Below are 16,810 nucleotides of genomic sequence, written 5' to 3'. Positions count from 1 at the left end.
AAACCTTAACTCACTGTCTGGCCCCTCCTACTTCAGTGTCATAAGGAACCCATTATTTTCTGAAGAATAACTCAGTGGGTGCAGGTCTATCCAACACCAATAAGCGTACCAACGTCTTCAAGGGCCCCAACATAGACGGCAGAAGACTAACTTTTAGGTCTGTACATAGTTCACCTCCCATTGAGGGCAGTGACCATTAACTCGCACTTTGTTTTCACAGGAGGCCTAGGCTTAGCTCCTTCATCCCAAAAGCCCGTAGGTAACAGCCTCTAGTTATGTTGATATCTACACTGGTTGCCTGTTACTGGGCATTTAGTGAGGAGAGTTACAGTTTATGCTGCTCAGATCTGAGTTTATGTCAATACCTTCAATATCTGAAGAAATCTGTATTGTGTATGCTGTTAAATTTTTAGCTGTTACACCCTTTTATCTGATAATTACTTGACAATACACTCTGTTATTTGCTACAAAGTCTCAAGTCAAATTTCTCTAACGTATTGAGAAAATGCTAACATACACCTGCTAAAGTGGTGTACCCTGAGGTGTCAGTGGGGCTTGGTTCTTTATCAGAGTCAAGGTAAGAACAGAGGACCCGACATAACCAGTGGCTCATGATGGGGTAGTGCTACACACACAGGTATTTACCTTTGTAAAAAGGTCTAAATGAATGGATCACTCATAGAAAACACATCAGTTTTATACATCAAATAATAATAAATACAGAAATGCCTTGGGCCAGGCAGATATAGTGACCTCTGTTGGTAACTGCACACATTGGACCCATCAATCAGTAGAGGGATAGAGCGCTATACGCTCAAATACATATACAGCTTTTACGATTCCAGTTCTAGTAAGAGAGTACAGAATGTATACTATTTCCAGTTTTCTAATTACACTGTGGCCAGTACTGTGTGGACCAATAAGAAGTGCTTCTTTCTTCTAAAACCCCCTACTGAAAGAAGAAACCTCAGATATATTTTCATTGGTCAGCCCGTCCTAATGTTGAGGGACAAGAGCCTCTTTTCCACCTCTGTGTGCTTCAAAAACAAGCTGAGAGTGAAAGTAAAATGGGTGGGATATTATGGTGGAATTTGGAAGCCCCTTTATATTAAGTGGGTGGCCAAATATCCACCTCTTCCAGGCCACTGGGTGCATCATTAAAATAAAAATCATTTGAAAAAATAGAGCCAAAACACATACTTACTAGGTTTAAAAATAACATTTATTAATGTTCCCAGAAGTATATCCAGCATTGGTCCATTGTTTCCGACAATCCAGTCATCCAAGCAAGGTTTTCCAGATCAATTATGATATACCGTCTCCTGCCAATCTGTACCTGCCACACTCCCATCACTAAATAACATATTACCAGCTGTGCTAATTTACATTTAATCCTTAGAATTCCATTGACCAATTTTGGTGGCATTACTGAAAGGGTCTGTGGCACATACAACCCATCCAAATGCCATCACTACTGACCTTGGATCTGGACTGGGGTCTTTTGGCCTGTTCTCCAACTGCTGATGGACTTGTTCGAGCACCACTAGTGAGAGCCCCTCATACCTAGCATAAGAGATGCTGGGAGCTAAAATGAGATATTTTACCAAGTGCCAAAGGGACTATCAAGAGTTTAACTCTCTATCATCTACAAAAAAAAACATGTTACTAGAACATGGCTAGTCATACTCTACATACTGGACAGCCTGTGGTACACTGCAAAACGATTTTACTGGTGACAGAACATCAACACCCTGATTCTGTAGCCCCACCATTCTGGCACAAACAGTTATGATCCCATCACAAATAAAGCATGCAATCTCCCCCTATTTATCACTTCCCCTTACAGGCATAAAAACAGAACACAGAAAACACAAAGTAGAACATAACTGCTGAGACACTGACATAGCAATTGCTTCATTGAAAATCCCAGTTTCTTATACAGGACCTTCCAGGACAAAGGCGTTGGATACAATAACAAGAATAGCCCACAATGTGCCAAGGATGTAAGGAAGACTGGAACTAGGTGTAGGGCAAGGGATACGGATAAGCTGGGAGACGGTTGAAGATCTGAGCAGTAAAAACAGGTAGCTATAATGAACACTATACTTACATATAAAATTAATGAAGATCACCAGGTATAATACAGTTTTAATAACATGCTAAATTCTAACCACAAAAAACAGACTGATTATAGAGCTAGACCTTCTAATTATTAGGGTGAGCCTTGTTATGGTAGAGTTAACTAGATGGATACACAAAGCTACATTGTAGCACAATTATACTAAAATAAGGAGTATGCAGAACTTTCCATTGAGGTAGAACATAGGAGTCAGACGTTTCAGCTGGACCGGTACAGAAGTGTTCAATTATAATATACAGTATGGTAGATAGAAGGACTAACATATACAGCATTGTATAGCAGTTAGAACAGGACAATTAGGGTGTACAAGATTTGCAGAAAGTTATATAACAGAAAGATTAGAGTGCACAGCATGGCAGCACAGAGAGATTACAGTGCACAGCATTGTAGAACACAAGGGTCACAGTGCACTGCATTGTAGAACATAAAGATCAGTGCCCAGCATTATAGAACATAAAAATCAGTGCCCAGCATTGTAAAACAAAGATCAGAGTGCTCAGCATTGTAGAACATACAGATCACAGTGCACATCATTGTAGAACATAACGACCAGAGTGCTCAGCATTGTAGAACATACAGATTAGAGTGCATAGCATTGTAGAACATAGAGATTAGAGTGCCCAGCATTGTAGAACACAAATATCACAGTGCCCAGCATTGTAGAACATAAAGATCAGAGTGCTCAACATTGTAGAACATAGACATTAGAGTGGCCAGCATTGTAGAACATAAAGATCAGAGTGTGCAGCATTGTAGAACATAAAGATTAGAGTGCACAGCATTCTAGAACATAAAGATTAGAGTGCACAGCATTGTAAAACATAGAGATTAGAGTGCACAGGATTGTAGAATATAAAGATCAGAGTGCACAGCATTATAGACCACAAAGATCAGAGTGGCCAGCATTGTAGAACATAAAGATCAGAATGTACACCATTGTAAAGCAAAAGAGTTTAGAGTGCACAGCATTGTATAACATAAAGATCAGAGTGCACAGCATTGTATAACATAAAGATCAGAGTGCCCAGGATTATAGAGCATGAAGATCACAGTGCACAGCATTGTAGCACAAAGAGATTAGGGTGCCCAGCACTGTGGAATAGAGAGATTATACAATGCAGTGTTTTAGAACAAAGGCATGACATTGTATAGCATTGTAGAATAGTGAGATTAGTGTGCATGGTATTGTATAACAGGGAGATCAGAGAGCAGAGTATTGTATAACAGGGAGATCAGAGAGCACAGTATTGTATAACAGGGAGATCAGAGAGCACAGTATTGTATAACAGGGAGATCAGAGAGCACAGTATTGTATAACAGGGAGATCAGAGAGCACAGTATTGTATAACAGGGAGATCAGGGAGCACAGTATTGTATAACAGGGAGATCAGAGAGCACAGTATTGTATAACAGGGAGATCAGAGAGCACAGTATTGTATAACAGGGAGATCAGAGAGCACAGTATTGTATAACAGGGAGATCAGAGAGCACAGTATTGTGTAACAGGGAGATCAGAGAGCACAGTATTGAGCACAGTATTGTATAACAGGGAGATCAGAGAGCACAGTATTGTAGAAGAGTGGGATTAGAAGGCATAGTATTATGGAATAGTGAGACTAAAGTGAACAGTATTGTAGAATAATGAGATTAGAGTTTACAGTATTGCATTACAGAGACTAGAGTACACAGCACAGTAGTACAGTGAAATTAAAGTTCAGTAAAGTACAGTAAAATAATGAGATTGGAGTGTGTAACAGTGTAATGTAGAATAGTGAAATTAGAGTGTGTAACATTGCAAAACAGAGTGTTAAGAGTGAACAGTATAGTAGAAAAAAGATATTGAATTGGAAATCATTGTATACCAGAGACGTAAAAGTGAAAACATTGTAAAACAGACTAATCACAGTGCACAGCCTTGTAGAACAGATATATCCAAGTTCACAGCATTGCAAAACAGAGACATCATTGTTCACAGCATCGTAGAACAGAGACATCAGAGAGCACAGCATTGTAGAATAGAGACATCAAAGTGTACAGCATTGTAGAATAGAGACATCAAAGTGTACAGAATTGTAGAACAGAGACATCAGAGTAGACAGCATTGTAGAACAGAGACATCAGAGTGCACAGCATTGCAGACAGAGACATCAGAGTGCACAGCTTTGCAGAACAGAGAAATCAGAGTACACAGCACTGTAGAGCAGAGACATCAGAGTACACAGCATTGTATAACAGAGACATCAGAGTGCACAGCACTGTAGAACAGAGACATCAGAGTACACCGCTTTGTATAACAGAGACATCAGAGTACACCGCATTGTATAACAGAGACATCAGAGTACACAGCCCTGTATAACAGAGACATCAGAGTGCACAGCATTGCAGAACAGAGAAATCAGAGTACACAGCACTGTACAGCAGAGACATCAGAGTACACCATATTGTATAACAGAGACATCAGAGTGCACAGCATTGTATAACAGAGACATCAGAGTACACAGCATTGCAGAACAGAGAAATCAGAGTACACAACACTTTAGAGCAGAGACATCAGAGTACACCGCATTGTATAACAGAACCATCAGAGTACACGACACTGTAGAACAGAGACATCAGAGTGCACAGCATTGTAGAACAGAGACATCAGAGCATTCAGCATTGCAGAACAGAGATATTAGAGTGCACAGCATTGTAGAACAGAGACAAAAGAGAGCCCAGCATTGCAGAACAGAGATATCAGAGTGCAGAGCACTGTAAAGCAGAGACATCAGAGTACACAGCATTGTAGAACAGAGACATCAGGGGGCACTGCATTGTAGAACAGAGACATCAGGGGGCACTGCATTGTAGAACAGAGACATCAGGGGGCACTGCATTGTAGAACAGAGACATCAGGGGGCACTGCATTGTAGAACAGAGACATCGGAGTGCACAGCATTGTAGAACAGAGACATCGGAGTGCACAGCATTGTAGAACAGAGACATCGGAGTGCACAGCATTGTAGAACAGAGACATCGGAGTGCACAGCAGTGTAAGGCATTAACAAAACAAACACAAGAGATGTATACAAAAAGCACAGTGGCACAAATGTGGGTGTTGTTACCATCTAGGCAATAAGAACACTGATCATCGCTGGGAAAAGAGAATCACAATATAAAGGATCCAGGAGAACAAAGATGGATCAGAAGTTTCCAGTACAATTATGGCTGCTTATACTCGGTAAGTCTCCCTGTGAACAGTAACTATGTCGATTCCTGACAGATATATGGAAAGACATAAAATTATAGCAGAGTGCAAAGAGCATTGATGAAATGTGAAGAGCCGAAAACAGTATACTCCTTCCCATCATTATGGGGCTGTCAGAACAATAAAAGTTGATTGCTGATTGACTGCTATAGGTTATTGCAGGTCGTACTCTTCTCTTTGCTCCATAAATAAAATAACAGATGACAAGTATAGTTTAGCATCTTAAGGCCTCCCAACTGTGCTGGATCACCTAATATGCTGGGACTTGCTGCTTTTTTTAGAGCAAAACTCTCTTTTCTGAAAAATGTGATATTGTAATGAGGGTAAAGTAGAATATTCCACATTGTAGATATTGTTCTCTGATGCACATGTTGAAGTATTTGTGTGAGAAATGTTGAAAAGTTATAACCTGTTTCAGGCTTGTTGGCCATCACCAATGCAGTACATGGATAAAATGGCTCCTATTGAGTAGGGCGTGAGTAGCAACACAAAGATAGAACCCGACAGGTTATGGTGGATTGGGCCAGAAGGAACAAAGAAGACTTTTAGAAATAAAAGGTATCTACACGTTTTGTTGAACAGCTAGTAGTAGTGATTCACATTCAACCAGACTTGTTCTAAGTTGCAGAGATTTTTTTTAGCTTACCCAGCCTGCTTCTTTAGTTCAGTTAAGTGTCAGGAATATACCCCAGCATTTATAGCCACACGCGTAACTCAGTCACCTTAATTCACTCACCATTGAATGGGTCAAGGCAATGTTGAATGTCCATGAACAGCATGGGGAGGGTGAATGTCTATGGAAACATCCTGTTCTAATATCCCATGGTGCCAAAAGGTCTGCAATAAGTGACAAACCTTTGATTTACATGACTGAAGGTGTAAACTGTTGTCCAATCTCCAGTGTAGAGGTGGTAAAAGGGCATTGTATGTGGGTGATTCCATCATAAATCCCAAAACAGGAGATTTATTGCAAAATATTCCTTTCTGCCCCTTGAACACCTGTACATGCCAAATGGCTGGTTAAATCACACATACAGTCTATTATTATAGTGGCATTTGTTTCAAATTACATACAGTTCTATTTGTTAGTCATCATCAGTGCAGTGTATGGAAACCATGCTTCTATGGAGTAAGGCTTGGGGACCAACAATAACCTGACTGGTTCAAAATGAACCAAAAAGTCTTCTACTGAACCAGTGCAAAATACAACAGAGCCTTCCTAACCACTAGCCTACAGGGCATGTATACCCCCTTCCTGCCCAGGCCAATTTCCAGCTTTCAGCGCTGTTGCACTTTGAATGACAATTGCACGGTCATGCAACACTGTACCCATATGACATTTTTATCATTTTTTGTGACAGATAGAGCTTTATTTTAGTGGTATTTAATCATCTCTGGGGTTATTTTTCTTAAACAAACCAAAAAACACTGAAAATTTTGAAAAAAAAAAGTTTTTTCTTAGTTTTTGTTATAAAAGTTTGTAAATAAGTGATTTTTCTCTTTCACTGATGTGTGCTAATGAGGCTGCAGGGATGGGCACTGATAGGCTGCACTGATGGACACTGATAGGCAGCACTGACGGGCACTGACAGGCGGCACTGATGCACACTGATAGGCAGCACCAGGGGCGGACTGACAGCTCATGGGGCCCCCCCGGGCAATAGCAGATCATGGGGCCCCTGTGTCCTTGCCCAAACTCAAAAAGCCTATGAAAAAGGTACCAGGGGCATCTCATGGGGCCCCCTACTGACCCCGGGCCCTCGGGCAGTGCCCGAATTTCCAAATGGTCAGTCCACCCCTGGGTGGCACTGATGGGCGGCACTGACTGGCACTGATAGGTGGCACTGACTGGCACTGATAGGTAACAATGAAGGCAGCTTAGATGGGCACTGATATGTGGCATTGATGTGCACTGGTAGGCACTGAAATGTGGCATTGATGTGGCACTGATGGACACTGACAGGTGGCACTGCTGGGGCTACACAGATCATCAGGGTACACTGATCATCAGTGCCCTGATGATCAGTGTACATGTCCCCTCTGAGGAATGCCGATTACCGGCTCTCCTCTCCTCACGAGCTGTCAGCGTGACAGCTCGTGTGGAGAGAAATGCCGATAACCGGCATTTGCCTATTTACATTCGATCAGCTGTGATTGGACACAGCTGATCACATGACAGAGCCGACATCTTTGGCTCTTTCCGCTGACCGGTGATCCGCTGTGTCCGAGGGACACGGCGCACCGCCGCTCGCCGCTCTGCGCGCTCCCGGAGCCACGCATGTGCAGTTAGAATGGGAGGACGTCATATGACGTCCTCCCAGAACGAGAGAACCACCTTGAGTCCGTCATTGTACTATATGCCGGGCGGGAGGTGGTTAAAGTGGTTCTAAAGGCTGAAGGTTCTCAGTGTGCAGCTCCCCTCATAGTCCCCCTAATGCTTACTAAATCCCGATCCCTGCCACATTCCCAAAATAAACATTTTTACTCATTTTGTCACAGTAAGTAGAGCTATGCAAGTCATGTATTTCTGACCTTTGATCACCATTCTGTCCATCCAAACTTTCTGGCACAGATAGAGCATAACAGTGCAGAACCATTTATTCCAAACTGCATACAACTGTTTAGGCTTGTTAGCCATCATCAATGCAGTGCTCAGAAACAATGAAAAAGGTCAATTTTTTTCCATATTTGAACACTAGCCATGGCTGTTCACAGTAATTTCACAGTAGTTTTCTCATGGGCAATATAGCTCAGGGTCTTATTCTCAACTGAGCCAGTTTTCATATGACAACAAGCAGGGCCTTCACCCTCGGTAGCAGCAAATACCAAAACAGTCTCAATATTCTGAGCAGCAATTAGTCCTGCAGGCTGATAGCCAATATCTGACTTCTTTGTCTTAGTGTCCTTCCAGCACAATTTCACCCTTAGGCTAGATTCACACCTATCCAGTTTTGCTACATGCATTTATGCAGCATCTCCCTTGGTGTCAATCGAACAAAATCTCAACATTTTGTGTTTAAAAAAGTCCCTGACCGTTTCCAAAAAACACACCGGGTGAAAATGCGAAGATGTGAACATGTCCCATAGGAAATCATGTTAAATGGACTGTAGTGCGTTTCTGCAAAATACAAAACGCACCGCAAAATGCTTAGGTGTGAACCTAGACTTAAGCCTAGTACACATGATCAGAAAATCATACAAAGAATACTGCTTTCGAAGCGATCGTACGATAATCTGATCAGTTTAGTACACAGTTATTCGAAGGGACAAGTGTGAAAATTTTTCTTGTATGATATTAGATCATACGATTTTTGTTTAATCAGTACAGTTTTCACCCAAAAATACAATACAATACATTAGATCACATCCGCATTTTTATTCTGTCATACAAGAATTTTCGTAACTTTAGTAACCTCTTTATTTATATGGAGACTAGTAAGCAAAAAAATGGACAATCATTTGTCCGACATTTTCATTGTGTGTACATGGCTTAAAGCAGCAGTTACTTACTCAACAGCAAATTGCTTCTCAGTTTTACGATCGTTATCTGATCTGTCCATGTCCCCTTCTAGCAAGCCTGTGCAGCCTAATTTAATTCAACAGCAGCAGTCCCCATCTCTTTCACTGAACATACATCAACAGAAGTTGGGTCCCCCCACTGGTTAGTAAAGTTAGTTATATTTTCAACAAGATCCTCAGTACCAGAGGCGGACTCACCATTTGGAAACTCGTGGCACTGCCCGAGGGCCCGGGGCCAGTAGGGGGCCCCTTGAGATGCCCCTGGTACCTTTTTCATAGGCTTTTTTGAGTTTGGGCAAGGACACAGGGGCCCCATGATCCCCTTTTGCCCGGGGGCCCCATGAGTTGTCAGTCCGTCCCTGCTCAGTACTCAATTTCATTGAAGCAAGGATTATCCTTTTCAGTATCAGGTGCACAGCAGGAGTAATGCTCCCATTCACCACAGCAGAAGACAGAGGTACGGTGAAAGAGTAGGAGATTTAATCCAAATATTCCTCCCATTATCATGGGAGAAGTGGGATCTTTGGTGAATTAGGTAGATGAGCTAATGGTGTTAGTTCAGAGTCAACATGAATTTTGTGAGTGTAGCATCATATGTTTTCCAGAAACATGGCAGCACAGGGATATTCCCAATCACAATGTTAACGTAAGTTTTTTCCAGATTATTAGAGCAGACAGGGGCTGCACAATGAGCGGTAAGAGGAAGGGAGGGGGGCTTGTTATCTTTGCAAGCAATAGACGGTGAAACCCTGGTCACTTGAATATTAAGAAAAGTGCCTGCTGCCCAGATATAGAAATAATGGTAGTAGGGCTTCAGCCTTATTACTTGCCTAGGGAGATTCCACATGTTATTGTTGTGGCAGTATATATTCCACCTTCTGCCAACCCAACGTTGGCAAGTGATGCCATACACAATGTTATTGTAAAACTTTAAACTGAACATCCCAATGCCCTTATCATAATCTCAGGTGATTTTAATCATGTCATCATGGAGAAAACATTCACTAACTTCACACAGTTTATAAGCTGCCCAACTAGAGAGAATAAGGCTGGCCATACATTATACAATTTTGCTTTAGATCTACCAAAAACCATATAATATGAGGTCAAATCTAAACAACATTTTCAGTTGTATCCAATTAGGCGGGCACTTGTGCTACATAGTTGAAGGTAAATCTAAAGGAAATTTGGTGGCAGAAATTGGACAGACAATTGTAAGAAAATTGTATAATGTATGGCCAGCCTAAGACTGGATCTGTAGAGTTTACATATATCTATTACATAGATGGCTTTAAAAACACACCAGAATATATGTACATTTAATTTAATTAATTTATTTTATTTTATATATTATATCATTTACTTGCGTAATAATTGTATTAGCTTCTCTACTGTAGGGGGGTATAGTTATAATACTGGTATATTATATTTTATATTTTTATGTATTGGTTTTCACAAGATGAACTAGCAAACACTGGAAATATTAATTGCACATTATTGTGGGCTATAGTAAAATGGCGCTCGCTGCACTATTGTACTATGTAAGGATGTTGGGCTACGGGAAAATGGCGCTCGTTTCATTATTGTCGGTAGTTACTTTGAGAATAATCATGGAGTTCAGTATAAATGAGCGGCAGAACATCCAATGGCCATCTCCTGATGAAGTCATGTGAAGTGACGTAACGCGTAGGGTGGGCCGATGTCGTCAAGCCACACAACCTGAAGCTTGTGAGCTGGCAAGCTTGTGAGTCACCATAGAATGCTGGATGTGATATTGTGGAAGCTATTCAGCTGTAGTGTCCCAGTTGGGCACTTTTTATGTGAGTGCACTTAATCTTTTAATAAATGTTTATTGATAAAAGTGATACACTATGATGGGCGTTTTTTCTGCATTTTTGGAGGATATGCTGGATAAGAAATAGGAAGATCATTCTGGATTAGAGTGTGGAGGAGAGTGGAGCAATAAAAGAATTATATCTACCCAGGTTAAAAGGGAAAGGCGCTGTTTGACCTAAACATTTATAGGTCAAAATAAGGAGGAGAGTACATATGTGTGTTGGTGGAGGAGAAACACAGAAGGGTGATTTTACACACAGCAGGAAGCTGCACAAATATCTACAAGAATTGAGCAACCTTATAAGAAGAATTTATATATTATATAAGAACTCTGTTATATGGGACTTCTATGTCACAAGATGAACACATTGTCTATGCATGCACTGTGATGTTTATATGCACGTTTTTAGGAGTCATATGGGAAATTGCACAGGCACTTTATTATGAGGATTGCACATATGGTATAAATTGTGTAATTTATATTGCGCAGCACTGGTTTACAGAGTAAGACTCTGGATCTACTGCATGCCAATGTAAAGAATGCATATAGCTATTCCACTCTTCTACCTTTGGGCAGATCAGATCATAATTTGGTCTACCTCAATCCTTGTTATGTGCCCCAAGCTGTGACCACCAAATCTGTGAAAAGATGGTTCAGTTATTGTGGGGCTGTTTTGAGGATGTATTGGAATGTGTTTCGTGGCCACATGGAAGGGACATTGATGAGCTTACTGAGTGCATAACACATTATATTAATTTCTGTGTAGATTATATTGTCCCAACAAGGATTGTTCATTGTTATTTAAATGATAAACCATGGAAAACAAGGGACATTAAAGATATTCTTAATTCCAAAAGATGGCTTTTAGAGTAGGTAATAGGGAGGAATTAAAGATTATTCAGAGGGACCTGAGGATGAAAATTAGAGAGGCAAAGGAGAAATATAGAAGAAAGTTGGAATGGAAACTCCAGCAAAACAATGTGAGAGAGGTCTGGAGTGACATGATAACATTACAGTTTTCAAGCCATTTGGTGGAGGGACTGGGGGAGATGTGAAGAGGGCAAATTAACTGAACCATTTTTTTAATAGATTTGATTCGGAGACCCTGGCTTTGACTCCCTTAGATTTAACACAACGTTGTAGGAAAGCAGAGTTGAGGCAAGTACCCTCTACTCCTCATACTAGACGTCCTTCCATCTTTAGTGTGCATTCTGTTTCCCCAATATTGGATATTTTCTCCAGTTCTTTTTATATGATCAACTCTTCTTCTCCATCATGCGAAAGTGCATCAATGTATTTAGAGCTGATTAGGTGACTAAACAGTTGACGAGACTCATGGCAGGAAAATCAGCAGGCCCAGGGAACTTCGGGCATTTGCAGACCAGCTGGGGGTGTCCTTCAATGGGTGTTTAACCTGTGCCTGAGTCTACGAAAGGTCTCTGTGTTGTGGAAGATGTTTGGTCTTGTTCCTGTGCCAATGATGCCACATCCTTGTGGCTCCAAGGATTACAGACCAGTGACTTTGACCTCCCACATTGGAGAGGCTTGTTTTACATCAGTTACAGCCCTTGGTTAGTAAATATTAGACCCTTTGCAGTTTACCTACCAGCCAAGACTGGGAGTTGGGGGCGCTATCATCTTCATGCTAAATTGCATGTATGCAGACCTGGATAAGCCAAGGGTCATGTTTTTTATATCTCCAGTACTTTTGATATTATCAGGCCAGATCTCTTGGGCTAGAAGCTAGCAGCAATACAGGTTTATGTTTCCCTTGTGTCATGGATTGTAGACTACCTAACAGGAAGACCACAGTATGTGCATTTGTAAGACTGTGAGCAAGAACACTGAGGTGCTCTATAGGAAGGGCCAAAGCCACATCTATTTTTTGAGGAGGCTAAGGTCTTTTAACATCTGCTGCAGGGCCGGATCTAGCCTGTTTAATGTGGTGATGCAGTAAAAAATGTCAGGGGGGCAGAGGATGGGAGGTTAGCAGGGCAGTATATCGGAAGTCAGTAGGGCAGAGGATGAGGTTAGCAGTTTGTAGGGCAGTGTACAGGGGGCAATAGGGCAGAGGACAGATTTTGCTTAGCAATGGAAGGAGCTTAAAGGGGGAATATTAAACAGAATCTGTGCCTAGGTTTCTGTATACACTGCACACATATAGCACAGTCCTTGTACCCACAAAATACTACTGACTATGTCACAAGTGACAGTCTCACAGACACACATTACAATACAAATTATAATTTTTAAAAATGTTTCCATAACATATGCTTTTTTCTGAGTACATCATAATTTTTTGTGACGGAGCCCAACTTAAAGAAGAACTTCATTAAAACCAGCAACTGTTAGAACAATGAACACTTTGGTCAGGTCTATGTACAGCAATAAGTATAGAATGCAGGGGTCAGGAGTATGTAAGGGCAAAACAATCTAGTTCAGCATCAGTGCAGCATCAGGATGAGGCCACCTGTTCACAGCAAATTCCTCCCTTACATCAAGAATCCCCATCAGATTTCCCCCTCAAAAATAGTCCCTAGAGTTTCCCCTCTGCATCAGAGCCCTCCCCCATACATCAAGGTCCCCAAAATCACTCCCCAACATCAGGGTCCTTAAAGACTTTCCCCCTTACACCAGGGTTTCAGAGGTTCCTTAGCCTTACCTCAGGGTCCCAAGACCCCACCTTATATCAGTGTACCCAGGGTCATCCCCCCTTACATTAGGGTCACCCAAACCACCCACCTCAGGATTCTCAGAGACAACTTCCTAACATCAGGGACCCCAAGGTAACCCCCCTAACATCAGGATCTCCAGATTCCCCCCCCCTTCGTACATCAGGGTCCCTAGAGTCACTACCTTAAAGGAGAGTCCCCATAGTTTCCCTAGTTACATCAGGTCTCCAGAGTCCCCCCTTTGCATCATGGCCCTCTTCCTCCTTACATCATTACTCAATAGCCCTTTTAGAATTATAGGCAACAATGAAATATAAAAGGAAGGGGGCGCTTCTAAAGCCATCCAAACATGGACTGACATTTGTCCAGTTCTTGCTGAACTGCCTGAATTTTGATCCATCTATGGGCAGGTTGCTTGTACTGAAGTCAATCAATCAATCAACTTCAGTACAACCAGCCTGTAGGACTTTTGTTTGTATGATTACTGCCGCTGGCTATAGACACCAGCAGTGATCGTATTTTGATAGTGGGGAAAAATCCTGCTGTCAGAATACGATAAAGCATCATGAGGGATATCCTCATCCACACTGACTGCATTGATGGGGGAACTGAGCAATTTTATTTCCTTGTGCTCATCGTTAAAGGAAAGAAACTTGCTTAATGTATGGCCAGCCGAATTTCGACCCATGTGTACAGCTCATCATCCGCCTACGATCGGCTTCTGCTGAACAGGCATGCTGGAAAACAACTGATCATCATCCAATCAGTGCTGGCAGCCATGCCCTGGCAGAGGCTGGTCCCCCTATCAGAACACTGTAAGGTTTTTTTTCACTGCACACTGTGGTTCAGCTTTATTTGCTGCTGGACTGACAGTGTGCAGTGATTGAGCGTAGAAGATCAGCCCTGCAGTAAACAAGGCTGTTTGCAGTGAAAATTCAGTTTTTTTAATCATGGGAGAAGATTTACATTGATTCAACACTTTCTTGCTGTGCATTTGTATGTAGTCTTACAAGAAGGGAGCTGCTGGAGGTCTCAGTGCGCCCCTGCTTCTATCCAGAACACTGGCCCCAGAAGAACAAGTTCAGCAGCTGGGCACAGAGTCCTGGGATGATGGAGGCAGAAGGGGGCTGTTGGCCTTTTTTGGGGGGGGCACAGCTGGAATCTTGGGGGGGCATAGCCCACTCCAGCACCCCCCCTAGATTCAGCCATGATCTGCTAGATGATGCTGAAAATGTTTTATGACTCTGTGCTGGCTAGCGCTCTCCTATGCGGTGGCATGCTGGGGAAGCAGGCTTAGGATGGTTGACACCAACAGACTCAACAAACTGATTCTCAAGGCCAGTTGTATTGCAGTTGGAGTCTTGGAAAACTGTGTTGGAGAGAAGAATGTTGTTCAAGGTATGCTCTTTTGGTGGTATCTGATCACCTCTGCAATTTGTTGCATCATAAACAAAGAAAGACCGACAATTTTGAGAAAAAAACAATATTTTTGACTTTTTGCTATAAAACATGTTCAGTAAAAAAAACTTTAAAAATCAAATTTCGTCATAAATTTAAGCCAAAATATATTCTGCTATGTCTTTGCTAAAAAAAAAAATCCCAATACGTGCACAATTGGTTTATGTGAAAGGTATAGCATCTACAAATGGCAAGTTATATACTGGAATTTTTATTTTATTTTTTTTATAATAATAATGGCGGCGATCAGCGACTTATAGCGGGACTGCGGGACTGTGGTGGGCATTCTGTGGTGAAAACTAACTGTCACTGACATCCCCAGTGACACCAGTACAGTGATCAGTGCTAATAAAAAGCATTGACAGTGTACTAATGACACTGCGCAGGAACTGGTTAACATTTGGGGCAATCAAAGGGTTAACTGTGTGCTGTGTGTGTTTTACTGTGTGCTGTGCTTTACTGTGTAAGCACGCTGCTTTGTATTGCTTAGCTATGCAGAGAAATACAAAGCAGTGTACTGGAGCTGACAGGGGAGAGATCTGTATTGTTTACATTAAGACCTCTCCCCGTCAGTGATACTCAGCGATTGCTGGGTGCTGGCGGGGAATCTCCAGCCAGGATCCGGTGATCGACAACTGTAGCTGCCAATGGCATGCCCCCTACAAAATCACATATATACGTCATTTTGCACAGCCCTGCCACCCTGTAGCAGTGGTTCTGCTACAGGGCGCATGGGAAGCGGTTAAGTTAGCCTCAGAAAGAGTGTTAGCTCTTCGTCTAATTTAAATGTAGACATACTCATCTGTAATGGGAGTGATTTTTGTTGCTAGGGTTTGCATGTGCCTGTGAGACTCTTGCTTGTGGTACAGCAATCAATGCATTTTATAGGTACAAGAAAGCCCAGGTGTTTAACCATGCCCTTTAAGTCGCTCCCACTGTTAGCAGTTTGGCCACACGTACTTTTGCCATGGTGCGCCATTTGCCACCGCAGGCCACCGTTCACCCGTTCCGCATTCTCAAGTTCTAAAGATGGGAAATATGTGAATGCATAGCAGAGCATTACTGTAACGGACCTCATTTATTAAAGTTTCTCCAATAAGAATTGTCTGTGTTGCTCTCAGACCCCAGTTAGAATCAAACTTCCAGACTCTTACTGTTTTCATCTGAATAATGGCACAGATGTATATTATACTATGTAAAGAGTGCCTGCTGTTGCTGTGCATAGAGAGGCCTCTGGTGGACACTGCCTGCAATATAAAGTATAACATATAAAAACCAGTAATACGATCTCTGTAGTAAATTGCAGTATAAGAGTATAGAAGCCATATTAACTGTTTCCCCACTGTAGACCCCCCTCTTCCCCCATGGACCTGAGCAGATTTACATATCTGCTTTGGGCCTGTTTATTTGGCAATGACTTTGTTATTACTTCAAGTTGAAGTATGTCCCACATTGGTTTTAAGCCTGAGAACTGAGCATCACATGACCACTGATCGCTCAGTTCTTGGTCTTTTTGGAGAGGAGAGCAATTACCACTCTCTGCTCTGCTCCTCCAGTGCTCACTTGAGCCCCAGGCTGTAGAGGGGGCGAGAGCAGCTGGCTCAGGCTCTCGTCTACATGCAGAGAGGCAGAGCCAGGTGGCAATTAGGCAGTGGAGTGGATCCCAAAACTATTGTCAGGACCTTCCAGAGCCTGGAGTGGCTCTGCTACATCAGCTGATAATAGGCAATAGCCTGCTATTAGCTGACTCTGGGTCATAGGAGAGCAAAAGTAAGTGACTCACAAGAGAAGTATGGCCATTTGTTGAACCCTCAAACCAGGGGCAGACTGACAACTCATGGGGCCCCCGGGCAATAGGGGATGATGGGGCCCCTGTGTCCTTGCCCAAACTGAAAAAAGCCTATGAAAAAGGTACCAGGGGCATCTTATGGGGCCCC

The 16,810-nt window shown here is 42.2% G+C and overlaps 1 protein-coding gene across 1 annotated transcript in view; it reads left to right on the top strand.

The window, feature by feature from the left end:
• The first annotated feature begins 1,901 nt into the window (after positions 1 to 1,901).
• LOC149436870 (adhesion G protein-coupled receptor E3-like) overlaps positions 1,902 to 16,810 on the top strand; it is a 139,190-nt gene continuing 124,281 nt past the window's right edge. Inside the window, exons 1-2 of the mRNA XM_089661217.1 lie at positions 1,902 to 2,084; positions 5,252 to 5,360. Coding sequence (XP_089517343.1) covers positions 5,318 to 5,360 — 43 coding nt within the window. The 5' untranslated portion in view covers positions 1,902 to 2,084; positions 5,252 to 5,317. The remainder of the gene's footprint in view (positions 2,085 to 5,251; positions 5,361 to 16,810) is intronic.

The sequence above is a fragment of the Staurois parvus genome, unplaced genomic scaffold, assembly GCF_062004578.1.
Source record: "Staurois parvus isolate SC_StPar_1 unplaced genomic scaffold, SC_StPar_1.0 ptg001328l, whole genome shotgun sequence".
NCBI classification, from domain to species: Eukaryota; Metazoa; Chordata; class Amphibia; order Anura; family Ranidae; genus Staurois; species Staurois parvus.
This window is presented reverse-complemented; position numbering and strand designations above follow the sequence as displayed.